We start from the raw sequence: 25,118 nt of genomic DNA on the forward strand, positions 1-25,118 counted from the left end.
ATTGAAGCGGATAAAAAAAGGACGCGGTGTACGGTGTAAAAAACTCGTTCTGGAATAAACAGACACGTCTTGCAAATGGCTGTCGACACAAACCCAAGGCGGGTCGTGTATCAACCGTGCATACTCACGTGATAAGGCAGATTTTTGATTTCAGATTTGGGGTCGTGCGCACTTCCCCGATTAGGCAGCCACGGCGTTTTCGCGAAGTCTAAGTCTAACAAGACAAACCCGGTCTCAGTTGTCCCTCTTCCGTCCCCGTCCTCTTGGTAATCTCAAGATTCCAGGTTGGCATTAATTAAGTGGCAGATCACTTGCAGTCTTCAATAGAAGCTCGTTTTTGCTCCAATGAAGCGATTTTTCACAGGTCTCGCCGGAGGACTCGGTAGTGAAACAAGCTCGTTCCCCACCTCTGAGTCCTACGACAAGGCCAATCAGCCTTCAGCTGATGCCCCGATCTTGCTGACTGTGAACATTGAATCGCCTCCCGTGATGCTTTACGGGACCCCAGCGGACTCTTCTGGATCGTTGTTGAGTGGGTTACTACAGCTGAATGTGAGGGATAGACCCTTTGTTAAGCCGACCGCTTCTCCAGCTCTAACTCCTGTTTCTTCGTCTTCTTTGAACAGAAGTTCGTCCTCTTTGCAACCCCCACCACCGGCTGGATTTATTGATCTTGTTTCTGTGGATATACGGCTTGTTCAGATCGTCACATATGGAAAACCGTTCCTACCGCAGTCGTCTACCATCACGCAATGTCCCAGCTGTCGCTCAAAAACCACAGAACTTGCTCGCTGGGACGTTTTAAAGCACAGAACGTCTTTCCAAATGGGCACAGAACATGGATATCCATTCAGCCATCTGATTCCGGGCTCAATCCCTGCCACAACAATGCTGTCCAATGCAGGCACAACCATCAGGTACGAGCTGATAACCCGAGTATCATACATCAGCAGCCGTGGAAAGGAGGAGAAGATTGTTCTGTCATTACCCATAATCATCAGAAGGTCGATAATTCGAGGACAGGATCGCAATTCGGTTAGAGTGTTTCCTCCGACTGAAGTGACCGCCTCTGCTGTTTTGCCTAATGTGGTGTATCCTAAGTCGACATTTCCCGTGGAATTCACACTGGAGAATGTGTCTTCACCCGATAAAAGGTGGAGGATGCGAAAGATGGCATGGCGGTTCGAGGAGTCGATCAAGATGCGCGCGAATGCCTGTGATAAACACAGCACTAAGTTGAAAATTGTGGCAGACCACTTCAAACGAACGAACAAACACAGGAAGCCCATCACCAAGAGTGGTGGCATGGGAATGCCCGTGATGAACTATCACTTTGCTACTGCACAGAGTGTCCAAAACGACCTCGTGCCTGTGGACTCGAACGCCAACACCAACGCTCTGCAGCCGACGGGGTCAACTCGAGATGGAGATGATATACAGCAGATAACAGGCAACCTGGACGAGACGCTGGATCCTCCAAGTTCTCGGGTTGCTGCGGGCGCCAATGGGCTGAACCCGCAATTCTCCAACGACCCTGAGCCTTTGCCCCCAGTTACTGGAGATGGCGAGGACGTACACATGTACCAGGAAGAGATCCGGACGGTTGCCGAGGGCGAAATCAAGTCTGGTTGGAAGTCTGATTTCAGCAATAAGGGCCGGATCGTGTTGATTGCCGAGATAGATATCATGAACTTGGCCTCGGTGGGATTGAACTCCGCAGTTAACCAGTTGAGGTCAATCAACTCCATTAACTGCGATTCACCTGTTTTTGATGCCCGCAACATCTTTGGAAGCTCCATAGCGAATACTAGTTGCGACATCTCTGACAATGAGCTCGGAATATATGTATCGCACATCCTAGTGGTGGAGGTGGTGATTGCAGAGGAGGTCATGCATTCCGCAGCATATGGCGAGCTCCGGCCCACAGGCTCAAGAGGAAGATCAGCTTCAGCTGGTGCAAGACAGTCTCATCCAATAGAATCGCCCTCAAGACCTACAGATCAGTCACCAATAAGGCCCATTACATCTAATGCTTCCGCGCAGAGTCGGAATTCTACCAACTCAACTGCAAGCTCGGGTGTCGGCCCGCACTCAAGCTCGGGTAACCACGACGATCCACGCAATCAAAAGGTCGGTGTTCCCACTGGTGTGGCCAGAGTACTGCGGATGCAATTCAAGCTGGTGTATAGCGAGCGGTCTGGTCTGGGGATTGCTTGGGATGACGAAGTGCCCCCAACGTATCCTTCAGTCCAAGCATTTTCACCACCTGCGTATTCTCCATCTGTCGGTGATAATTTTGTTCCCGAGACGCCTTCTACGCCCAGCTATCCGGCTCCTGTGGCTGCTTATATTTCTCCTCTGGCGAGTGCCAACACCCCAGGAGTTTTGTACGGTCTCAATACCACTCCAAGAATGACACATATCAGGAACATTGATGGAAGTCTGGCTGACTTGGATCAGAGGTTGAATGATTTCAGTCTATAAGGAAAGTGTGCCCCTGAGAGCTCGGTGCTTTGCCATTGTTCGTAGGTTACAGGATCTTCCAGGCATAATTTCTAGGGAATCTGTGGATATAATCTGGGTTATACGGCTTTTTTTGGATTTAGTTTGCATCTCTTATGTCAAGGTTCCTCTATGTTACAATCACGGACCGACGAGAGCCTTATCTACATATATATCTACATATACATTCATGTATGGACTTGATAACGAGAGCCAATAATAGGATACATAATGACTATACACGTTATGGAGAACCTTAGACCAGGGTAAATAATTAAATCAAGCCGATTCCTATACCCTTTTCGGCTCCTCACTTCTGATCCACAACTCGCCTATTGAGCTTATCGTGCGGCAGTCAAGACCCTATCAAAAAGATCAAGATCCGCAGGTTGGGAGCACTGTTGCCACCGTTTTTAGCAGGGGGGACGAACATCCCTTTGACGTTAACAAGGGGTGGAAGCTCAGCTTTCTGGCGCTTTTGACCCAATTGTTTATAGTTTGACATGTCATTATCACGTTCAGGCACCTGGAGACTCTCGTCGCCCCCTCCGGCAAATCGGGTGCAGCCAGTGTCTCCAACAGGTGTTGAGGCCGAAGAAGGCGGTGGGGCACAAACCCCACTGCTTGACGATTCGCAGCCGGATTCAACCGAGCTCGTTGCAAGAAGATACGACAAGTACATTGCGCTTCTGACGAGTGTCGAGAACTTTACTGACAACTATTTGAGTTTGATAGCCATCAATGTCAAACAGTACGAGAAGATCATCAAGAACCTACAGTCGAATGTCTCACCGCAATTCGAAGTGAGTCCGGGTGCAGATGCTCCCGTGAGTGGGTCTGTGGCAGGTTCCGGGTACAAGCAAGCCGTTGCCGGTGAAGGCGTGTATTCGCCTGCCGGAGCTGGTGCAGCCCCTGGTGCACACGAACAACTCGGGCCTGTTGGTTTGAACGAGTTCTTAGAGGCTCTCAAGGTGCGCACGGATATGAACCACAGTGCTGCAGTTGAGCTGGATAGTACCATCAGGACGCAGGTTTTGCCGGAGTTCAAAAGGATCATTTCTGAGATCCAGAGCCGTAAAAAGGAGTTTCTTTCTGCCAGCCAAAAGGAGGTGAAAGAACTCAAAAAACTCCACGGCACCACCTCGAAGGAATTGGCAAAGCTTCAAAACTCCGTCTCCAGTTTTGACAGTTCCTACAGCTCCAGCGTGGGTCCAAAAATTGATTATCGCAGTGATCCCTACATAATCAAAAGGTCTGTGCTCCACCACGGCCACGAGCAGCTCAACAAAGAGAACTCGCACTTTGATTTTCTTGAAAGCAATGAGATCACACTCGGAATAATGGAGAAGCAAATAGTGGAAATTTTGAAGAAAATCTTCAACAACTTCTCTGTTTCGATCACGAACTACCTTGGGAAAGGAATCAACACTTTTGACGATCTGAACAATCAACTAGCCGCAATTCCAGTTGACTACGAATGGGAGAGATTCAAGGAGAGAAATGCTCAATCACTCATATCTGGCGAGGCTGATCCCGATTCCGTGAAGATTGACAACGACCTCTCAGATGTCACCTCTAAACTTTCGCTTACAACAGCTCGGTTTGAGATCACCAAGAATCCATATAAAAGAACGCTGTCGGATGTGGTCTTCCCAAATCAAACTCACACTGCAACCGAGCCTATTTTGGAGGGTGTGTTACTGAGAAGGGAGGGAAAGATCACCAAGAAGTACAAGTCGTACTACTACGTTATAACTAGAACACGGTACTTGTTTGAGTTCCAGTCGCGCTCGTTCAAGGACTCTCACCACCCTTCATTGGTGATGTTCTTACCAGAGTGTCTGGTAGGCAACCCATCTGCTCCTGGAGATGGAAAGTTCAAGTTCACCGTTCAGGGTAAGGACATCAGTCAACTGGTCAGCATGACGAAGAAGACGGTTTCTTTCAAGGCGAGTAGCTACGAGGAGATGTTGACCTGGTACAACGTGATTTCAGAGGTTAGTGGTTTGATGTACACCAACGAGGAGATGAAATCAGCAGCAATGGCGCAGATCACACCAGATAAGTCTGATGACGAGGAGGATGTGACTGCCGAGTCTATCGCGCCTCAGAATTGAGGTTGCAGTTTATGGCGACCAAAAATAGTTGTATACTGTGTATTGAGACGACTTTAAGTGAAATATTTCACCCCTGCGAGGTCGTGAACCACCAATTTAAATGATCACGTGCATCTCATCTGATAGGCTCTTTGGAGGCAAACGACCCCGCGGGTCCAGTCCAGCCCTCCGTCATTCCAGGTGTTCTTTCCAGACTACCGTAAACCTGATCGGAAACAGAATACAAAGAGAATCTCAACTGATTCAAAGGGGACTTATATCCAAGGCATCAAGAAACTTGCACTTATACCTTGTTGCCTGGACATGTCGCAGATCGTGCTCAACGGCAACGCTTCCTCGCAGACTTCGCTAGGCTACCCCAGGAATGGGAACCAGATAGAAGTGGCGAAACGTCTGACAAGCAGTGGGACTTTGACTGATGACACTGAAGGCTCAGAAAGGAGGATGTCATCATCCATGCTTGATATCAGTTCACACACGCGATTGAAAAGCTCGTACCAAAAGGCCATCAAGCAGTATCTCAACAGAGACTTTTGCACTGCTTGGAGAAGCGTGATTGGTCTCATTGACGATATAACACAGCCAGGCTCAGAATTATTCAAGCATTCTCCTCGGCAAACGACACTGGAGGTCCAGAGCTTGAAAGTGAACATATTCAGACTGTACCTATCACTTACAGACTTATTGCTAAAGGATCTTTCCAACTCCTCAGCATCTACGGGGACCTTTCCGGCTGAAGTTGGGTCATTCCCAGATATGTCATTGGCTCAGAGACTCACAATACGCGACACATTCCTTAGAGGTGCCGTTTTCGACCAGATGATGGTGATCTACAGCCACGACGTCCGTTCTGCAGACCCCGATTTGGTGCTGATGTGTTTTATCATCGAGATCTCCAATGGAATATCCCTAGGTCTGCTGAAAGAACAGGTGAGTAGCGTTTTGGAGGAGAATCCGCTCCCAGTTCTGCCGGAAGGAGGGAGCGTGAAGAAGGACGAGGGCTTCGAACGGATTTCGGAGTTTTACGTGAAACACATTCTGGTCAAGCAGAACCAAGTAGACGAAGCCAGGACGTTTATTGGTCATAGATACGCTTTAAACGATACTCTGGCCGCCAAGGCATTGGACGATCTCGCAGAGGCTGTACGGTTACAGGCCGAAGAGGAGCGCAGCGCAAGTGATCGCAAGAGGCAGGAAGAAAAACAGAGGATGCACGCAAAGAAGCAGCAGCTGGAACAAGGTCGGAAGGAAGAAGAGCGAAGAAGGAGGCAGCACGAAGAACGAGCTCTCAAGGTTGATAGAGAGCCCGAGGAAAATAGACTAAACAACAAGAGACCGCATCCGGAGGTGCACAGAACCGGCTTTGGCGCCCATCTTTATCTATCCATCAAAGAGGCGCTTTTTCCAGCGCATCTGTCAAGCTCTGGACTCCTTGAAAGACTTGCGAGGCCGACGTTTGCTCTGGCCGTTCTGGTATCGCTTTCATTTTCGCTGAAAAACATGGCCAGTACGCAACAATGGAAGAGGATGATAGCACGACTACGTTTCCTACTAGTTCTTCTGCTTTTCAAGCTGAAAGAGGCAGCTTCAATGGCCTTCAGTGTTACATACATCTAATAGGATTGTACTATAGTTAAACCCTACCAGAGTAGACTGCCATTTTTTCACGGGTCGACAGCATCTCTGGAATCCACACGAGGAGGTCAACATCTTTGGAGGATTAATCTTAACGTGTGTTGTTTAGTTAAAAGGGGCGGAATAATTCATTTTTTGACGTCAAACTGTACCTTTATAACGCTATTGATTGCGCTATTCAATTAATACAGCGTTTTTGAATAGATTTGTTTGGTGTGGTAAAACCAATCACTAAAGACAGCTAGCAGTGCAACCGGGGTTGGAACACAAAGCACCTACTCGATTTCAGGGCATATTATTGGACAAAAATCTCAAATATAACTCCCACATAACAATGGAAACAGCAGAAGCCACAAGTGTCCATACGGGCGCAAGTTCGGATGATTTGTATCCAATTGCCCTGCTGATGGACGAGCTGAGACACGATGACGTTGCCAGCAGAGTTCAGGCCATGAAGAGACTGGACACGATTGCAATTGCGCTTGGGCCTGAGCGTACGCGCAAAGAACTGATTACATTTTTGGAGGATGTTATCCCCGAAGATGAGGACGAGGTTGTGGCAATCACCGCTGAGGAGCTCAGTAAGTTTGTTCCGTATGTCGGGGGACCTGAGTTTGCGCCTCTTTTACTGCCTGTTCTCGAAAGAATTGCCTCATGTGAGGAGCCAATTGTGAGAGAGAAAGCGGTTGATGCTCTCAATGAAATCAGTACCTCAATGTCTGAAGCGCAGATCGAAAGTGACTTCATCCCGCTTATTCAGAGACTAGCCAAGGAAAGGTGGTTCTCGTTGCACGTAGCTGCCACTGGCTTGTTCAAGAGCATAATCATCAGAGTTTTGCCAGAATTACGCAAGGAACTGCTTGATCTTTACTATGAGCTCATCCAGGATGATTCGCCTATGGTTAGAAAGGCCGCTGCCACACACCTTCCCGAGATTACTGACATACTGACAGAAAACTTTGGCTACCCGGGAAAGAGCGACGACTTTCACTGGGACCTTGTGACTTCTATGTTCCAGTTTTTGGTTGGCGACTCCCAGGACTCTGTCAAGTTCCTGTCCGTGGATGTATTGATATCCATTCTCAAGTTTGAGAGACAAATACAGGACAAGTCCCATCTCGAGGAGCTTTTCAGAAGTTTGGTGCTTCTTATTGAAGATCCGAGCTGGAGAGTCCGTTACATGGTTGCTGACAGGTTTGAGCAACTTGCCGCGAATTTCGATGATGATAAATACACACTCAACCTTGTTCCAAGAATCCTAGATCTGATGAAGGATGGAGAGGCCGAGGTTAAGAAGGCCATCTCGAAACAACTACCCGGATTTGCAGTCTTGGCAGATAAGGCAGACTCTTCGGTCGTTTTGGAGCAGATTGTTCCATGTGTTGCTATTCTTAGTAATGACGAATCAGAGGTTGTAAGGAGCGCACTGGCAAGCGAGATCACTGGTCTTGCTCCAATACTTGGCAAGGAGTCTACTATCAAACACTTGCTTCCCGTTCTGGTGAGTATGCTGAAGGATGAGTTCTCAGAGGTGCGTTTGAACATCATATCCAATTTGCAAGTTGTGAACGAAGTGATTGGAATCCAGTTGCTATCGGAATCACTTCTTCCAGCTATCACCGGATTGGCCAACGACAAACTGTGGCGCGTGAGATTGGCTATCATCCAGCAGATCCCACTGCTTGCCGAGCAATTGGGAGTTGCATTTTTCGACCAGGCCTTGGGTCAGCTCTGTATGGAGTGGCTCTGGGATTCGGTTTATTCCATCAGAGAGGCTGCAGTCGCCAACTTGCAGAAACTTACCAAGATTTTTGGCGAAGAATGGGCTCGTTCCGAGTTGATCAGAAGAATTTTGGAGAAGGAAGGGGAGGACTTCGATAACTTCACTTGCAGAATTACATGTTTGTTTGCGGTGAAGTCGCTTGTGCCTGTTGTCAACAACTCCATCATAGCCAATGATATCTTGCCATTCATCGAGAAGCTCGAAAGAGACGCAGTTCCCAATATCAGATTCAACGTCGCAAAAGCTCTGTTGGTTGTGTCCAAGTCCCTCCTGGTACCCGGTTCTGACTCCGGTGCTTACGTGGATATCGTGAGATCCAAGATCGTTCCTTCGCTTGAAGAGTTGAAGAATGACGAGGATGTTGATGTGAGGTACTTTGCAGAACAGAGTTTGACTAGCGTGAAGGCCGATCTCGAGGGTCTTAGCTGAGCCTTTGATTCAAACACATTTTCTTAAATATTTCGTTTTCTACCGGCCAAGTGTATCTTCCTTCCAAAATTTCAGTATGTTCGAGCTTTCTAAAACTGTCTAATGTCTCTCTAATTTTTTATAGCTTGACTTGCTCACAATTGCCTGATCGCCTTGACCACCACCGGAATCATCCCTCCCGTGCTAATGGTGAAATGTCTGTGACCCAGAGCAGTGATGAAGGATCTGATAGTGCCAGCATGTGATGTGACATTGACAACCAAATCACCGTCTCTGGTGATCTTGTTGTCGACAAAGTCCTTCTCAAACAGAAACTGCAAGAACTTGTTGATTCTAAGAGCCTGTTCAGATAACGACTCTCTCCAATCCTCTTTATAGAGGACATCTTCTTCCTCGAAACCATCCTCAATCACCAACCCGTACTTGCTGACTCTCTCGATAATCGTCGACTTGGTGGAGCGCTTATCACAGAGGTGAAGACCAATGGTTTCCCTGACGTCCTCCACAACCAATGGATGTGCTCTTGGTGCCAATAGTTTGGACTCATCCTGTCCATTTTCGCAAATCACAATGTCCTTCCAAGTGCGAATCAAAGTGTGCATTGACCTTGTGAATGGAGAGGAATAAAAAGCAGTGGGAATGGGCGCTCCCTTGGCGATCTGCTGGAGCCAGACATCGTGATTCTCATCAGCCTGTGCCTCTCCCAAAGAAGTCAAAAAGGGATCAGGTCCCCAAACAATCTCACCATCTCCAGAGAGATGGGCCAGATCGCGATCCCATTTCTCGGTTCCGTATTTCTCAACAGCAAAATTATGGTAACCTTGACCATGTCTAGCGAGGAACAAAAGTTTATATGACTCATTACTGGCGGCATTCGAATTTAAAGATTCCAGCTTTTGACGAAGCTCAGTCCAAGAACTGAGTTTCAGGCCAAAATCCTGGTTCACATACTCAAATGTCAAATCATCAGTTCCCTCATCGTCCTGAAGGAAAAAACCTTGAACAACCTCGAAAATCCAAGGCCTCTTGGTGCGTCCACTGGCGTATTTTTCACTAGTGGTAGCCTCGGCGAGTAGTCTTCGGTACACCACCTCCTGCTCGCCGTTGCTGTGAGCGTCAATCTGGTCGTGACTTGTGGGTTTCAGGAGAGAAACACTGTTTTGAGTAGACATAATCTTGCGTTTGGCCTTGGTGGTTTTGTCGAAGGTGTTGCAGGCTCGTGGAACAAGATCATCGTAAAGTGCGGCACTTTTACAAACGTGGGAAATGTCATTTCCCACGTGACGTCGTGCATCGACCAACAATGTTGGTCAGGGCACTACACACAAACTGAAAAGTTCAAAAGTTTCCAGCGCTCCTCCAAAGTCTCAGTGAACCAAACTTCACGAGCAACCATGTGGAGGTTTACATTGAAGAGAAACCTACGTTGCATACGGAGTGCTAGGAGCATTTCTCAAACACCCTATGGAATTTCTTTGCGGGAAACCACGGGCGTGACCAGACCCATCTGCAGGAGTCTTTCCACGAATAACGATATCTCCATTGATGCCAAACCCACGGATCAGGAAGCCACGGATTCGAGACCTTGGTATTTGAGGTCTGAAGAGCCCGAATCCGCGATAATCTCGGGCACCGAGATGCCAGAAATCCCGCAAGACGCGCCTGCCCGTCTGGTTCAGATTGTGGAATACATAGCCAAACAACTGAGCATGGAAAATCTACTCATTTTTGACGTGCGATCAGATCATCGTGACGGATACCAAGGATCGCAGTTTGTGGGGGATTTCATGATCATTGGCTCAGGAAAAAGTGCTAAGCATTTACACAAAGCCACAGAAGAGCTGAACAACTACGTGAAGAAAGACCTGGATACCATCCCCAGCTACGAGGGCCTACTGAAAAGCAGCGATTTGTTCACAGCACGCAAGCGATATAAGAGAAAGCTCAAGAAGTCTCCAGCCTATGCACTAAACGATTACGGTGCCACCGCCAACTCATGGGTGATGATTGACACCAACGTGGACGGCATCTATGTTCACTTCCTCACCCAGGAAAGGCGCGAGGAACTCAACTTGGAAGAGCTATGGGCCTCTCCAGAAGAGAAACATCTTTATCAGCCTCGGGCAAATATTGTGTCAGACAGCGACGACATCTTCAGTGGTATCAGATACTTCCACACCAGCACTGCCAGGTACCAGAGGTCAGACCTAGATATCCTGGCTGAATCTGCAGAAAAGGGCGATTACAAGCTCGCTATGGAGTTCAACAGCAAGTTCAACACGTTTGAAAGACAGCCCGAAAGTACTGACCAGATGTTCATGATCCTGAGGGCTCATGTCAAAGGAGTAAGTTCTGCAGAGACTGCAGAAGAGGTTGCTGCGTTAGAGGATTCCTTCCAACAAGCGTTTCCCGTCTCGAGTCCTAGCAGAGGACATTGGCTTTGTCGAGTTGATTTTTACCTGGAGTTGTTGAGGAAATTCCCCCAGGTAGGATACGCAAAGCTATTCTGGGACAACTTTGCAGCCATGCAGGCCAGTGGTGAAATGCTTACAGGAGCCGATCTGAGTGAATTTTTCAAGGCTCTGACGGAATGTCCATCTGATGAAAATAGAACGGCCAATGTGTCTGAAACTTTGGTTAGTGCTTCAGGGCTATTATTATCGACATATCCTCATATTCAACAGGAAGTTCCAGGGTCGGGAGAGGCCGTTTCCTTTGAACGAATCTTCCCGAAACTTTTGCCCTATATTTTTGGTCTGGGCTCTTCCATGGAATCAAAAGACTTCATAACCCCAAACGATGTTCCGGTATCGTCTAACACCACGCAAGTGCCTGCTGCTCCCTTCATAACGGTCCTACCAGCTTTGCTCAAGCAGAGCAGATACCAGTGGATTTCTAACGACCAGACCACCGAGAGAAACCTGCTTCTCTACCTATCTGTATTGGCCAACTCGTCTCAATGGAAATTGTTTTGGGACTTTCTGGACTCTCTTTCTAAAGAGGCAGACGTCCTTTCCAAAGAGTTCCCATGGCTGTTCGTGCTGAACTTGGTTGCAGCTAAGGGAAACGCATCTGCATGCCACTTTTTTCTCACCAAGAAATGGCCTTATCTGAGCACTAACGTAATTGACGAAAGCTTGCCAAGTGTTCAAGAGTCTTTGGAAATTATCAGACGGCGGGTTTCTGAGAGCGAGCAGATCTAGGCATTTTATAACGAATCTGTACATAGCCATTAACCACAAATTTAAACGATTACTCGAGGAATTCCAGGTATCTAGTTTCAGCTTTCTGACGACTCTAAACTATTATTCAAGTACTCCACAAACAGAGGTGTGATTCTGGTGGTATCAACCGTCCTCATTCTGTTCAACGTCACATAAGTCCTCCGTATCCTCTGAAGCTGTGCAATTGAAACGGTTTGCATCTGCGGAAGATGCACATAAAGATCCTTGTCGATTGGAACATCCTGCCCACCAATCTGCTGCTGCTGATGCTGGACCACCTTATTCACCACACTGGAGGTCAGTTGGTCCAACTCTTGCAGAAACGACATGGAAGACGCAGGCTTCAGCACAGTGGCATTATTGGGTCTCAGTCCCTTCTTGAGAGCCACAGACTCCCAGATCTCTTCAAAGGGCAGATTCTGGTCATCGTAGGCCACCCCGATAAGAGGCGAGTCCCATCTGTTGCGGGCATCCGGTTCCTCGTATCTCATGATCAAGGACTTGAGCAAATCCTCGTCCCATCTCTCGGCGGCCGGTCTTGCAGAATTCCATTGAAAACATATTTCTGTCGGTGCGAGCACATGTATCACACAATGAGAGGTAGACAAGGCCTTCGACTCGCAGTGCAGCTGGTATCTGAATCCTTTGATGTAGGCCATCGAATCCAGTATGATCACGTTGTTTTTGGAAAGATCACGTTTCACGGCAGAAATCTGGGTGCCTCTGGCAGCCTTCTCGTGTCTGGACTCAATGTAATCTTCGTGTTTGATCCCCAAGGATTCGTCGTTGTGGAGGATGACTTTGAGATTCGAGCCTGGTTCGCCTGGCGATAACGATGAGATTCTCTCGCGCATCTGGTCCGCGAGTTTATTGGCCCAGGTCGTTTTCCCCGAGGAAGGGAAACCAGACAGTAGTATGAGTGGCATTTTTGAAAAAAAAAATTGAGATATTCAACAAAAAGTAAGAAATATAACGTGAAGACTAAAGTCTCGTTTGGTTAAACCCCTCTGGCCCAAAGTGAAAAATTCACCTCATCGCATCTGACCTCATCTCCCGAAACTTTTCATTGCCTATCTATTATTCACTCTTACGCTACCTAATTCTACCGATTAAAAGCAGCCATGAGCCAACAGAAAATAACCAAGGTTGCCTCAATGGCGGCTTCGGTGTCAAAATTCATCCCAAGAACCGTGTTCCCGGATTACCGCGTATCGCTGGCTGATTTCAAGGGCCACCATGTGGTTGCCATGACCAAACTCACACAGCTGGCTCCTCAGATAGACCTGGTGCTCGAGGTGCGAGACTCCAGAGCTCCTATAAGCACAGGAAATGTGCTCTTAGACAGACCATTACAGGGGAAGGACAAAATCGTATTATACTCCAAGTCTGATCTGTCTAATCTGGATCCCCAGCTACTGAAGAAATGGCACAGGTCTGAGTCCGAATACATGATCTTCAACTCGAACTCTGATCGTGATAAAAAAAAGCTTCTGCAACTTTGCAAGCAGAAACATGCTGAGATGTATCCACCACCTCCTCTGGGCTTGCGAATGATCGTAACAGGGATGCCTAACGTCGGAAAGAGCGTTATCGTTAATAACCTCAGGCGGCTTGGGATGGGTGGTAAGCGCAATGGGTATGGCAAGAATGTGGCACGAACCGGGGGCCAGCCCGGTGTCACCAGATCGACTTCCGAGGTCATTTGGATTTCCAAGAGCCCTTCCATCTACGTTTATGACACGCCTGGAGTTTCGTTGCCGCAAGCAAAGAACTCAGAGACGATGATCACTCTGGCTCTGGTGGGCGCAGTGAAGCCCACCAAGGTGGACCCGGTGATAGTGGCTGATTATTTGCTTTATGTCCTGAATTTGCAAGATCCAACAGGTGGACTATACAGCGATTATCTCAAAGATCCTACTAACGATATTTCGGTGTTATTGAGGGCAATAGCCATCAAGCTCAAGAAGTACAGATACGTTGATAAGAAGATCGTGGTGGACGAGACGGGAACAGCCATCCATTGGGTAGATAAGTGGCGTCAGGGAAGAACCAAGAAGAAGGTGGTATTTGAGGCTGCCGCTATTCCTGGTGCCACAGAGGCAAATGAATCTAAAGATTTTTTGGAGCAGAGGTTTGTGGATGAGAAGGAAAGAGTCAATCGTATGGACATCGATCTGAATAGGACGGGCAAGTCCAGCATAAACGCGAGACGCGCTTTCAAGCAGAAGAGGGCAGATAGAGCAAACCTGTTGTTCAGGTGAACAGGTCGATACTTGTACATGAATATTGGAATTTTACGGAACGAATAGGCATTGGTATAGAAACTGGTGTAGATGGAGGTGTGATAGCCCTCTACTTGCATTGACGCCTTGTAAGCCTCTTCGAAGGACACCCATCGCCTTCGCAACAATCCGTTAATTTCTGCTTGAGTCGACAACTTGTTGATCAGGCCAATGTTTACTCCGTCACCAGACCAAATAAGGAATAAAACGTTGCACATAAACCCTCTCTGGTTTCTCGCACGTTCTCAGGGCTGGCTGACTGAGCCAAGACCTCCTGTAGTGTGCTTACCAGTTTCGGACCCGCACGACCCGTAAAGCTTAAGCCAAGGACCAGCAGAAAAAAACAACACACACGTTTGACAATTAACAAAGCCATTAGCACCAAATCCAAGCCGTTGGAAATTGATCTTCTCGATCGAAAACGCTGTTGTATCCATCCGTGACCAATTGACGGATCTTGAGGTCATTCAAAGTTTAGCTTGCTCTGCTGTTTGTGCCAGCCATTTGCCATAGACACCAGCTCTTCTATTGGTGCATACCTTCAGAACGGTAATTTTGTGATCCGTGAAGTTGAATTCTTTGCGAGACTTTCATTGCAAAGGTTTTCTTGGCTTTTTGTGTTTTGAAACTTTGAGAGACTTTTGCGTTCAAACTACAAACTGATTTATATCCTTCTCTCGTTTTATTTCAGCTTATCCCCCTCTAATACCCATCATGGAGGCGATTTTGGATTTCAGCAAAGATCTAGACGTTGCCCTTTTGGACAAAGTGGTCGAGACGTTCTATTCCGGATCTGGTGATGAGAGGAAGAAGGCCCAGGATGTAATAACCGAGTTCCAGAATCACCCTGATGCCTGGACCAAAGCCGACCAGATCCTACAACTATCGCAGGATTCCCAGTCCAAGTATATTGCGCTTTCCATTTTAGACAAGTTGATCCAGACCAAGTGGAAGATGCTTCCGGATGAACAAAGACTTGGTATCAGGAATTTTGTGGCTGGAATGATCATCACCATGTGTCAGGACGATGCCCAATTCACATCTCAGCGGGCCCTGATCAATAAGTGTGATCTTACATTGGTTCAGATCACTAAGCAAGAATGGCCAGGGAACTGGCCAACGTTTATTCCGGAGATTGTTCAATCCAGTGGGTCTGGCTTCAATGTTTGCGAGAACAACATGGTCATCTTGAAGCTGCTGTCTGAAGAGATTTTTGACTTTTCTGCAGAGCAGATGACACAAGCCAAGGCAACTGCCCTCAAATCGAGTTTGGGAGGAGAGTTTACCGAGATATTCAAACTCTGTTTTGAAGTGTTGGACAAATCCCCCAAGCCCTCACTGATACTGTCTACCTTGAACTGCTTGCTGAAATATCTTCCTTGGATCCCGCTGGGTTTCATCTTCGAGACAGACCTGCTGAGCCTGCTGTCGACCAAGTTTTTACCTGTGAATGAGTTCAAGTCAGTCACTTTGAAGTGTCTCACTGAAGTTTCCTCTCTGGTGGCTCCTCAGTATGACAACAAGTTCTTGGCCATGTTCAAGGAATCCACACAAAGCATCATGAACTTGATTCCTGTAAACATTGACATCAAGAAAACTTACAAGTACGCAAACTCTGAGGACCAATCATTTCTCCAGGATCTGGCTATGTTCTTCGTCACCTTCTTGACCAACCATCTGCTGCCCCTGGAACAGGACGAGAGTCTGAGGGAATTGCTGTTGATTGCACATGAGTATCTTATCAACCTTTCCAAAGTTGAGGAGCGTGAGCTCTTTAAAACGTGTCTGGACTACTGGAGTAAATTGGTGAGCGGACTGTTTGCTGAGATCCAGAAGCTTCCGGCTGCTGAGTTCAGCCCCTTGATCCAGCTCTCATACGGCAGCACCATGAGCAACATAGCCGCAGGTGGAGCGCCGAACCCCGAAGTTCTCAAGAAGTTCCCCCTTAGAAAGCACATTTATGACAAGGTGATGACCCAGCTGAGATTCGTTATGATAGAGAGCATGGTGAGGCCCGAGGAAGTGCTCATTGTGGAGAATGATGAAGGGGAGATTGTGAGAGAGTTCGTTAAGGAGAGTGATACAATCCAGCTTTACAAGTCTATGAGGGAGGTTCTTGTTTACCTGACACATTTGGATGTGATTAACACAGAAGCTATCATGACCGAGAAACTTGCCAGACAAATAGACGGTTCGGAATGGTCGTGGCACAACATTAATACTCTGTGTTGGGCGATTGGTTCTATTTCGGGTACCATGAACGAGGAAATGGAGAAGAGGTTTTTGGTCACAGTTATCAAAGATCTGCTGGCTTTGACTGAGATGAAGCGTGGAAAGGACAACAAGGCCGTTGTTGCTTCCAACATCATGTATATCGTGGGCCAATACCCAAGATTTCTCAAAGCTCACTGGAAGTTCCTGAAGACTGTGGTCAACAAGTTGTTCGAGTTCATGCACGAAACCCATGAGGGTGTTCAAGACATGGCCTGCGATACCTTTATCAAGATTGCCCAGAAGTGTAACAGACACTTTGTTGTGCAACAATCCGGCGAGTCTGAACCTTTCATAGATGAGATTGTGCGTACAATTGAAATCATCACCAATGACCTCCAACCACAGCAAGTTCACACTTTCTACGAAGCTTGTGGCACCATCATTGCAGCTCAGAACTCACCACCAAAGAGGGACAGATTGCTACACGATCTGATGCAGTTGCCAAACGTTGCCTGGGATGCCGTGGTGAAGCAATCCAGAGACGAGCCAGACCTTCTGAGCAAGCCAGAAATTGTTAGAATTTTAGCCAACATCATAAAGACCAATGTTGCTGTTTGCACGCCATTGGGGCCAGGCTTCTACGCTCAGCTCGGACTGATATATGTCGATATGCTCTCCCTGTACACTGCTGTCAGTGGGATGATATCCAATGCAGTAGCATCAGATGGAATCATTGCCACAAAGACTCCAAAGGTGAGAGGCTTGAGAACCATCAAGAAGGAAGTACTGCATCTTGTGGAAACCTATGTCTCCAAGGCTAACAACCAGGAAGAGATCGTAAGGGATCTCGTGGGACCATTGCTTGCTGCCGTTCTGGAAGACTACAGAACGAATGTTCCGGATGCTCGTGATGCCGAGGTGCTCAATTGTATGTGTACTTTGGTGGATAAGGTTGGTGATTTGATTCCAGAGCAAATTGGCACAATTCTCGCTAACGTATTTTCCGTTACTTTGGACATGATCAACAAAGATCTCACTGAATATCCCGAACATAGAGTTGAGTTCTACAAGTTACTGAGAGAGATCAACCTCAAAAGTTTCGAAGCTCTTTCGAGATTCCCAGCAGAGGCCTTCCAATCCTTTGTCGATGCCATTCTATGGGCTTTCAAGCACAACAACAGAGACGTGGAAAACACTGGTCTCACTCTGTGTATCGAATTGCTCAAGAACATCGAGGACTTGGGAACAAACCCATTCACCACTGGTTTCTACCAGACCTTCTACTTCCCAATACTCAGTGATACGTTCTTCGTTTTAACTGATTCAGACCACAAGGCTGGCTTCAAACAGCAGGCCCAATTGATTGGCAAACTTGTGGGCTTGGTGGAAGCCAATGTGATCAAGGAGCCAATCTATCCTCCTGGCTCTGCACCTGCAGGCACTTCCAACTCCGTCTTTTTGCGTGAGTATCTTGCCAACATGCTGAAAAATGCCTTCCCACACCTTCAGGAGACCCAGATCACAAATTTCATCACTGCGCTACTGTCGTCGTACAATGCACTTGTCAAGTTTAGAGGAATCCTGCGTGACTTCTTGGTACAGATCAAGCAGTACGGTGGTGACCCAACTGACTATCTCTTTGCCGAAGACCGTGAAAAGGAATTGCTAGAGAAACAGCAAGAGGAGAAAGAGAAGGCCAGATTGGTTGGAGGGTTGTTAAAACCTTCGGAAATGGATGACTAAGTGGTGTAAATAGGTTATGTTTTTGTGCTTTGTCTTTTGGTGAGAGTCGTCTTCATTGTATCGAAGAATATAACTAGGCCATATCGAGGTATAAGAAAATTAATTACAAAAGCCTAACAGAAACGTTTAGAATGTGCCAAAAAGTGCTGTATACGCATAATCCCAGACCTTTCTTCTAATGTTATAAAGAAACAGTACTCAACGTCTAAAATGACAAATAAACATGCTCGAAGACTACTTATTCATGCCATTAGAGCACGCATTGTCCACAACCTCAGCAAAACTACTTCAGTCAGTCGAAGACTCATTTCAAGATCCGGAATCAGGTTTCAGCAGCACTTTCAGATTAAACGGTAGAGACAATTTCAGCGGCATGTCTCAGCACATCCACCATCTTCAAGCATTCTTTTCTTCTAGCAGTCGTTAGCTCGTTCTCCTTGACCAACGAGTCCAATTCACTGTTACCATATAGTCTCTGCAACAAGACCTTTTGAATCTCTGTCTTCGAATATTCAATCAACTTGAACATTATGGACTTGGGAACCAAATCAGCAACCGTTCTCTTGACGATTCCAAAGTAGGATTGAATCAGCAGCTTGATCACTTCTGTCTCCTGGGTCTCACGGTCAGACATGTTTCCACTGGCACGCAATACACTTGGTGGTGCCTCCATAGCTGCCAATCTCTTTTTGTTCTTACTCGTGAAGAATCCACCAAAAAATGTGCTTCCCTTGTCATCATCACCGCCAACTGTTGACGAGGCAGATGAAGCTGTGCCATTCTGGTTGGCAGCTGGGATTGGAATTGGCTTTCCCGTCTTTGGATCCACCTGTTGTTTTGGTGTTGGGTGAAGTTTCTCCTGAACAATGGCCAATGCCTGGGATCCCTTCAACAGATCAGGGTGGGCAGTGTTGATGTAAGTCTCCTCAGCCTGGATTATGTCAGTGACAAATGTGTTTGTTGGAATTAACGCCTCTCTCAAGAACTGAATGAAAATCTGAGAAATTTGTTCCTTTAGTCCCGGGTATCTGGCGTACTCGGGTTGTTGCAAGATTTGTGACAGGATTCTCACCAACTCGTCAAACACCAAGGTGATACATCTCAAGGAGGGCTCTTCAAATCTGTGGATCTGCTGTTTCACCAATACCTCAAAGGCTTGAGTACCAACAAACAGAGAAGGCGAAGACCCACTGGAGTTGTACATTATGGTTCTGATATCGGCATCCTTGATCTGGTCAAATGGATCAAGGGCGTAGACTCCGTTTTTGAAAATCTCGTGGAACACAAAACTGATTCTGGCACCACCGCTCAACTCAAGGCTTGAGATATCCTTTATTTGACCATTCAAAACTCCAGTATAATCATTGCAGAAGTCGGTTATGACGCTCAGGACAATTGAACTGGGCGATTGGGCAACCTCTGGCCCCAAAGCATTGAGCTCGGTCTGGTATTTCTTCAAAGCGGTCTCAACCCTCATCTTTATGTCTGGAAGAGTTGCTCTAATATGATGTAGTAAAATCGAGTTCAATTTCTTTGCAAGGTAGGGAGTACCACAGTATGCAGCCTTAGATCTGTAGGAGGCGTGATTCTCAAAATAGGCGCTTTCGTCGTGGAGAGCATCTCTGATAGTCTTGTGGGTCTCTATATCCTTTTGACCTCTGTTGATGACAGGAACGTAGCCATATCTGAGTGGAATGACACGACCGGCCAAAATGTCGATGACATCCGTACCGTGGTCCATCAGATCGACTTTGGTCAAGACACCAATGGTTCTAGTTCCCTCCGGATCAACCTCTCTAGCCAGCTTCAAACCATCGGAATTGGCCAAATCAGTATTCGCGGCATTGACAGAAAGGATGATTGCATTTGGCTTCGAGATAAACTTCATCAACATGTCCCTGATCTGTTTCTCAATGTCCTTTGGCTGGTCACCAACAGGCACTTTAGTTAAACCTGGCAAATCAACCAAGGTCAGGGTCAACACATGAGGAGAATAGATTCTCAGGTTGATTGGAATAGAAGAGATTCCTGCATTCTTTCCGGTTTTCGCCTCAGTTTCTCTAACAATCTCAGTTCTGATATCCTCGAAGTTGTAGAACTTCTTGCCAGGAAGATGAAGAAATTCACCCCATTCATCCTGATTATTCTCAGACTTATGCCCTTCGGAGTCAGTCACTTTCAGATCAATCAAATCGTTCTTGGAACCAGGAGTACTGGCCCTCCTGTTGACCAATTGCAACACCAAAGGCCTACGGGTCACAATACCAGTACCTCTTGGCAAGAAGTCTCTTCCAACGATGTTCTCCAAAACAGAAGATTTACCTGAAGACTGCGATCCAACAACAGTTATTTGTGGCAGATCGACGGGTGAACTGGAACCGCCACCCAGAGGCGCCAGTGCGTCCTGGAGCTTGTTGATAGTGGAAATCAGTGTCTCATCCATTGTAATAACAACACACCACCAGACTGTATCACGAAAAAATAAACGCTTGTGCTAGAAACTGTGGTGAGATATTCAAAGATCGAAAATCACGTGCGTAACTGAAGATACAAGCTCTGGAGTTTCGCTGTGGATTGGCGTGATGTATGATAAACCAAACTGTTTGGAAACGTCTTCAGAAGATCGGGTCTAGGCAACACAGGGGGCAATAAGCCACGTCTTCATAAGGTAGTGTTCCCGTGCCAATAAAGAAGGAGGTGCAAAGGCAGAGGTGGTGGAGGCGCCACACGTGGCGCAGTTAGAGGCTGGGTACACACCCCCTGCCCCCCATTATTGGCCGGCTTATCGCTGAGGTGTGCCCAAAAGGGTAATAAATGGCAGTGCAGGACGACACAGCACTGTGGCCAGAGATAATGCAGGCGAGATAGCGTGACAAGTTTAGGCACTGCACAAAGATAAGGCAGTGACGTCGGATTTTGATTGTCTTTTTTACCATTTCTGGAAACGTATCAAGGTTGTTCGTTATCTTCGATGTTTGCCTTGGTTTGGTTGTTGCCCCTTTTTCTCTTTGTGCTTATATGAGACGATCCATCCAAGATATACCTTAGTTTTTTACAGATCTGGATTAGAGGAAGGAAAAGCTACAATTACGAGCGCGAATCCTCTGGTTGTGATAACAGCATGACGATGGCTACTGTGGCAACTATACTCGGCTCTGTTCTTTTGAACCTTTCGAGTTTGTTGCCGCCTCTATCGCAGATAGTTACCAACTACAAGTGTTTCAAGAGTGACGGGTTTATACTGGTGTCGAACCTTTCAATAGTGTCAGTGTTCGCCTATATGGCCATGAATATTACTCTTATATACTCGTTCTATTATCAACAGCCGCCTTTGCCTGATCAACTTGGCTGGTCCACGGTATGGATTATGGCCTTCTTCGGAGCCCGGTGCGTTCTTGATCTCTATATTGTCCTCCAATGGTATGGGTTCCGACGTTTTTCTCTGAATATTTTGAGGCGAGTGACAGGCACAGTTACTTATGGTATATCAGAGCCTTTGGGCTCCCCTGGGTCCAATGGTGCCTCAACGAATTTGCAAAGGGGAGATGCCAATAGAGACTTGGATCTGCAGGCTAACAGAGCGCGGTCTCCTCTGTCGACCAGGTTACTTGGTAACGTCGACGAATTGTTCTATTGGGAGCGCTCTGCAAGTGCTGCTAGCTTGGCCAGTGTCAATTCTTCTCTGGATTATAGTGGGCCTGTTCTGGCTGCATTGCTTGCAGTCACACCTGTTCAAAGTGCAAATGCTATGCCCGTGCCGTCTCTTGACCAGGGTTCAAACACGCCTGCCTTATGGCCTAACAACTCGAAATCCTATTTTTTCATTGTTGCGGTTCTCATATCACTGTTCTTCGTGGGGAAGCTCAGCCAGTTCATCAAGAACTTCCGAAGGAAGTCCGTTGTGGGTGTTTCCGTTCACCTGTATTTCACGGAACTATGTCAATTTGTAATTGTGCTGCTGCTGTCACCCAAAATGTCCGGTATTCAGCTCCTGAGTCTGGTACCCGTCCTGGAAACTGTCCCCTCACTGTTTCTTCTGCTCCCCATCCTCATGAACATCGCCATACTGTTCCAATTCTACCACTATGAGTACAATCTGACGCGATCCAGTCAACTCACTCCACTGCAAAATATGTATAGGGCCGAGTTGGTGAACGACTTCGACCACACTGCTGAACACTCTTGGCTGATTCGTCCCGGTCCGGATTCGGACACAAAAAGGGACGGTCTGTATACCTCTGTGGCAGAGCAAATCTCTTAATTCTGGAGTTTTTTGTGTGAATACCTCACTTTTTTCGCTCGCTTTTTGAATAATAATTTAATGTCACGCTGTTTTTGGGACCTTGAGAAACACTCTTCTGGCCTGCATCCACGCGCTGTTCAGTGTAGCTGAAAGAGCTTTGATTTGGCCCGCCTTTTCGCTCTGTTCAAACGACTCATTCCCTCCAATTATCAAGGCTCAAACGGATTAGTACCCATATGCTCGCCGATCGGTCTTGACTAGCGGGATCCAACCGACTCCTATTGTTGATCTGTTCTCATTGGGGTAATTCACTTGGTACACTACCCGGCTGGTTTTCGTGCCCACCAATTTGAAGCTGGTTGGTTTTGTTTTGTTACGAGATCTACGTTTGTGACAGTTCCGTTTCCCAGTAAGAAAGCGTTCTGTTGGATTCAGACCTGTGATCGGTTTTTCAGTCGTTTCCAGTCCATTTAACGTTGTTTTTTATTTGTTTACCATTGCATCCAGCCGTTTAATTTTCGTCTACCGCAGCTGTACATTTGGAGCGAACTACTGGTTTGGTCTTGTTGTTTGATCGTTTTGTTGTGCGTGTTTTTGGCAATAACCTCGGATTAATACAATTCATACGATAGGATCATGTCACAGCAGCAGTGGGGTGTGACACCTCCGATCTCGACTGCTGGTCCAACCGCTGAGGAGAACCAGCTGAACGATGGGATGATTGAGGAGTTGAGGGCTCAGGGCTCGTTCGAAAGTGACGCTGAGAGCAAGAAGAGAGTTCAAGTGTTGAATGTGTTGCAGCAATTAACTCTGGAATTTGTATACACCGTTTCCAAGAGGAAAAACATGAGTGAAGGAATGGCCAAAGATGCTGGTGGAAAGATATTCACCTATGGATCATACAGACTAGGAGTATACGGGCCCGGTTCGGATATCGACACCTTGGTGGTCGTTCCCAAGCATGTGACCAGAGAGGATTTCTTCCTTGTTTTTGACGAGATTTTGAGAAAGAGACCGGAATTGAACAAGATTCAGCCTGTACCAGATGCATTCATGCCGATCCTGAAGATAGTCTTTGATGGAATCGATATCGATTTGAATTTTGGAAGATTGGATATTCCACAGGTACCATTGAATTTGACTCTTCGTGATAAAAATCTGCTGAGAAACATCGACGAGAAGGACCTGAGAGCACTGAATGGAACCAGAGTGACCGACGACATTCTGGAGTTGGTTCCAAAAAGAACTGTTTTCAGACATGCCCTGAGAACCATAAAGTTATGGGCCCAGAGACGTGCTATTTATGCCAATATGTTTGGATTTCCAGGTGGTGTGGCATGGGCCATGTTAGTAGCGAGAATATGTCAACTGTATCCCAACGCGGTGAGTGCTGTTGTGGTGGCCAAGTTCTTCACCATTCTAACTCAATGGAACTGGCCCCAGCCAGTTCTGCTAAAACCAATAGAGGATGGCCCGCTGCAGGTCAGGGTGTGGAATCCAAAGCTGTATGCTAACGATAGAGGCCATAGGATGCCGGTCATTACTCCTGCGTACCCATCCATGTGCGCTACGCATAATATCACCGCGTCTACTCAAAAGGTCATTTTGGAGGAGTTGAAGAGAGGAGCAGAGCTGATGTCGGAGATACAGCGGGGGACCAAGAAATGGGTTGATCTTTTCCAAAAACATGATTTTTTCTACAGATACAAGTTTTACTTGACGATTGTGACTGGCACCAAGGGCACCTATGAAGACCATTTGAAGTGGAGTGGATTCGTCGAGTCTAGACTGAGATTCCTCGTTCAGAAGCTGGAGGTTGTGGAGGGAATTGCCCTGGCGCATCCTTATGTGAAGGCTTTCACCAAGTCCTATGAGTGTGCCAATGAAGATGAGGCGAATAAGATCAAGCAGTTGTACGGAACCCTGGAAGGAGAAGAATTTGCGAAGGGTCTCAAAGAGTTGGACGAAGACATTCTGGCAGCTCAAGAAGAAGCCAAAAAGACAGATGATGGAGACCATGATGTTGATGCTGCGGACAACGACAAGGAGGCCGACGGAAAGGTTGTTGTTCATCTCATGAAGCTCTACATTGGCTTGAAAATTGAGCTGAAAGGAAAACAGAAGAAGATGGACATCCAGCAGCCATGCACGGATTTCAACACGATTTGCTCGAGCGGGGCACAGTTTGACGAGATGAAAAACGCCATCTCGATAAAACATGTCAAGCTATATGATCTGCCTAACGATGTGTATACCGAGGAGGAGGTCAGACCAGTTAAGGAGAAGACCAAAAAGAGGAAAAACGAGAAGATGTTGGATGGCACCAAGAAAGCCAAAAGCAGTCCAGCACCAGCCGTTGGTGCATGACGATTGCTACAAAGACCTCCTAGACCTCTTAATATTAAACCCGATGAATCTGAGATTATGTCCTGAGCAACTGTAGCCAAACAAAGACAGACACTTACTATTTCCCCGCGTGAAAGAAGTGGTGACAAATTGACCACCAAAATGGATGCATTTCTCCTGAAACATGTGATGAACAACGTGAACCTCTTTCCCAATGAAGAATACTGGTGTGGTTAACAGGGAACAAACACGAAACACACGGTCTTGTCTTGTCTTTTCTGGTTACGTGCCCTGGACCCGGCCCGGAAGACCGCCAAGTCGAAGGGTCCGCGTTCAGATAGCAAACCCAAGACCTGAAAGTGGCCTTTAAACACACACAAAAACCACCAGCAACCCAGGATTTTTTTCAATTAAAAACTATTATCCACTCACAATATAAATTGGTGTAATTGCAATTTTTTACACCATTTTCACCACTTTTTATTGCCAATACCCTTCAAGCTTTTATCTCTGCCCATCTCATCAATACTCATCCCCAGGCTTTTCTCTCGGGCTTGTTCTGTTGCCGCCTTCGCCTCCCGTGTGTCACAACTCTTTTCT

The 25,118-nt window shown here is 46.9% G+C and overlaps 12 protein-coding genes across 12 annotated transcripts; 9 read left to right on the forward strand and 3 right to left on the reverse strand.

Annotated features, from left to right (window-relative positions):
- Window positions 1-345: 345 nt before the first annotated feature.
- On the forward strand, window positions 346-2,484 carry KUCA_T00003221001 (uncharacterized protein; the record flags this gene model as incomplete). The annotated part of the gene is made up of 1 exon (XM_022601614.1): window positions 346-2,484. One exon carries the CDS (start codon window positions 346-348, stop codon window positions 2,482-2,484), a length of 2,139 nt encoding a protein of 712 aa, XP_022459239.1.
- Window positions 2,485-3,005: 521 nt separating this feature from the next.
- On the forward strand, window positions 3,006-4,619 carry KUCA_T00003222001 (uncharacterized protein; the record flags this gene model as incomplete). The annotated part of the gene is made up of 1 exon (XM_022601615.1): window positions 3,006-4,619. The coding sequence occupies one exon, from the start codon at window positions 3,006-3,008 to the stop codon at window positions 4,617-4,619; it is 1,614 nt and encodes a 537-aa protein (XP_022459240.1).
- Window positions 4,620-4,922: 303 nt separating this feature from the next.
- KUCA_T00003223001 (uncharacterized protein) lies at window positions 4,923-6,236 on the forward strand (the record flags this gene model as incomplete). The annotated part of the gene is made up of 1 exon (XM_022601616.1): window positions 4,923-6,236. One exon carries the CDS (start codon window positions 4,923-4,925, stop codon window positions 6,234-6,236), a length of 1,314 nt encoding a protein of 437 aa, XP_022459241.1.
- Window positions 6,237-6,588: 352 nt separating this feature from the next.
- On the forward strand, window positions 6,589-8,466 carry KUCA_T00003224001 (uncharacterized protein; the record flags this gene model as incomplete). Its single annotated transcript, XM_022601617.1, has 1 exon — window positions 6,589-8,466. The coding sequence occupies one exon, from the start codon at window positions 6,589-6,591 to the stop codon at window positions 8,464-8,466; it is 1,878 nt and encodes a 625-aa protein (XP_022459242.1).
- A 134-nt stretch (window positions 8,467-8,600) lies between these two features.
- KUCA_T00003225001 (uncharacterized protein) lies at window positions 8,601-9,638 on the reverse strand (the record flags this gene model as incomplete). The annotated part of the gene is made up of 1 exon (XM_022601618.1): window positions 8,601-9,638. The coding sequence occupies one exon, from the start codon at window positions 9,636-9,638 to the stop codon at window positions 8,601-8,603; it is 1,038 nt and encodes a 345-aa protein (XP_022459243.1).
- Window positions 9,639-9,860: 222 nt separating this feature from the next.
- Window positions 9,861-11,669, forward strand: KUCA_T00003226001 (uncharacterized protein; the record flags this gene model as incomplete). Its single annotated transcript, XM_022601620.1, has 1 exon — window positions 9,861-11,669. The coding sequence occupies one exon, from the start codon at window positions 9,861-9,863 to the stop codon at window positions 11,667-11,669; it is 1,809 nt and encodes a 602-aa protein (XP_022459244.1).
- Window positions 11,670-11,746: 77 nt separating this feature from the next.
- On the reverse strand, window positions 11,747-12,616 carry KUCA_T00003227001 (uncharacterized protein; the record flags this gene model as incomplete). Its single annotated transcript, XM_022601621.1, has 1 exon — window positions 11,747-12,616. The coding sequence occupies one exon, from the start codon at window positions 12,614-12,616 to the stop codon at window positions 11,747-11,749; it is 870 nt and encodes a 289-aa protein (XP_022459245.1).
- Window positions 12,617-12,811: 195 nt separating this feature from the next.
- On the forward strand, window positions 12,812-13,951 carry KUCA_T00003228001 (uncharacterized protein; the record flags this gene model as incomplete). Its single annotated transcript, XM_022601622.1, has 1 exon — window positions 12,812-13,951. One exon carries the CDS (start codon window positions 12,812-12,814, stop codon window positions 13,949-13,951), a length of 1,140 nt encoding a protein of 379 aa, XP_022459246.1.
- A 735-nt stretch (window positions 13,952-14,686) lies between these two features.
- On the forward strand, window positions 14,687-17,929 carry KUCA_T00003229001 (uncharacterized protein; the record flags this gene model as incomplete). The annotated part of the gene is made up of 1 exon (XM_022601623.1): window positions 14,687-17,929. One exon carries the CDS (start codon window positions 14,687-14,689, stop codon window positions 17,927-17,929), a length of 3,243 nt encoding a protein of 1,080 aa, XP_022459247.1.
- A 346-nt stretch (window positions 17,930-18,275) lies between these two features.
- KUCA_T00003230001 (uncharacterized protein) lies at window positions 18,276-20,372 on the reverse strand (the record flags this gene model as incomplete). The annotated part of the gene is made up of 1 exon (XM_022601624.1): window positions 18,276-20,372. One exon carries the CDS (start codon window positions 20,370-20,372, stop codon window positions 18,276-18,278), a length of 2,097 nt encoding a protein of 698 aa, XP_022459248.1.
- An 837-nt stretch (window positions 20,373-21,209) lies between these two features.
- KUCA_T00003231001 (uncharacterized protein) lies at window positions 21,210-22,190 on the forward strand (the record flags this gene model as incomplete). The annotated part of the gene is made up of 1 exon (XM_022601625.1): window positions 21,210-22,190. The coding sequence occupies one exon, from the start codon at window positions 21,210-21,212 to the stop codon at window positions 22,188-22,190; it is 981 nt and encodes a 326-aa protein (XP_022459249.1).
- Window positions 22,191-22,808: 618 nt separating this feature from the next.
- On the forward strand, window positions 22,809-24,539 carry KUCA_T00003232001 (uncharacterized protein; the record flags this gene model as incomplete). The annotated part of the gene is made up of 1 exon (XM_022601626.1): window positions 22,809-24,539. One exon carries the CDS (start codon window positions 22,809-22,811, stop codon window positions 24,537-24,539), a length of 1,731 nt encoding a protein of 576 aa, XP_022459250.1.
- Window positions 24,540-25,118: the final 579 nt, after the last annotated feature.

Source organism: Kuraishia capsulata, genomic scaffold (genome assembly GCF_000576695.1).
Source record: "Kuraishia capsulata CBS 1993 genomic scaffold, Kuraishia_capsulata_scaffold_4, whole genome shotgun sequence".
NCBI lineage: Eukaryota > Fungi > Ascomycota > Pichiomycetes > Pichiales > Pichiaceae > Kuraishia > Kuraishia capsulata.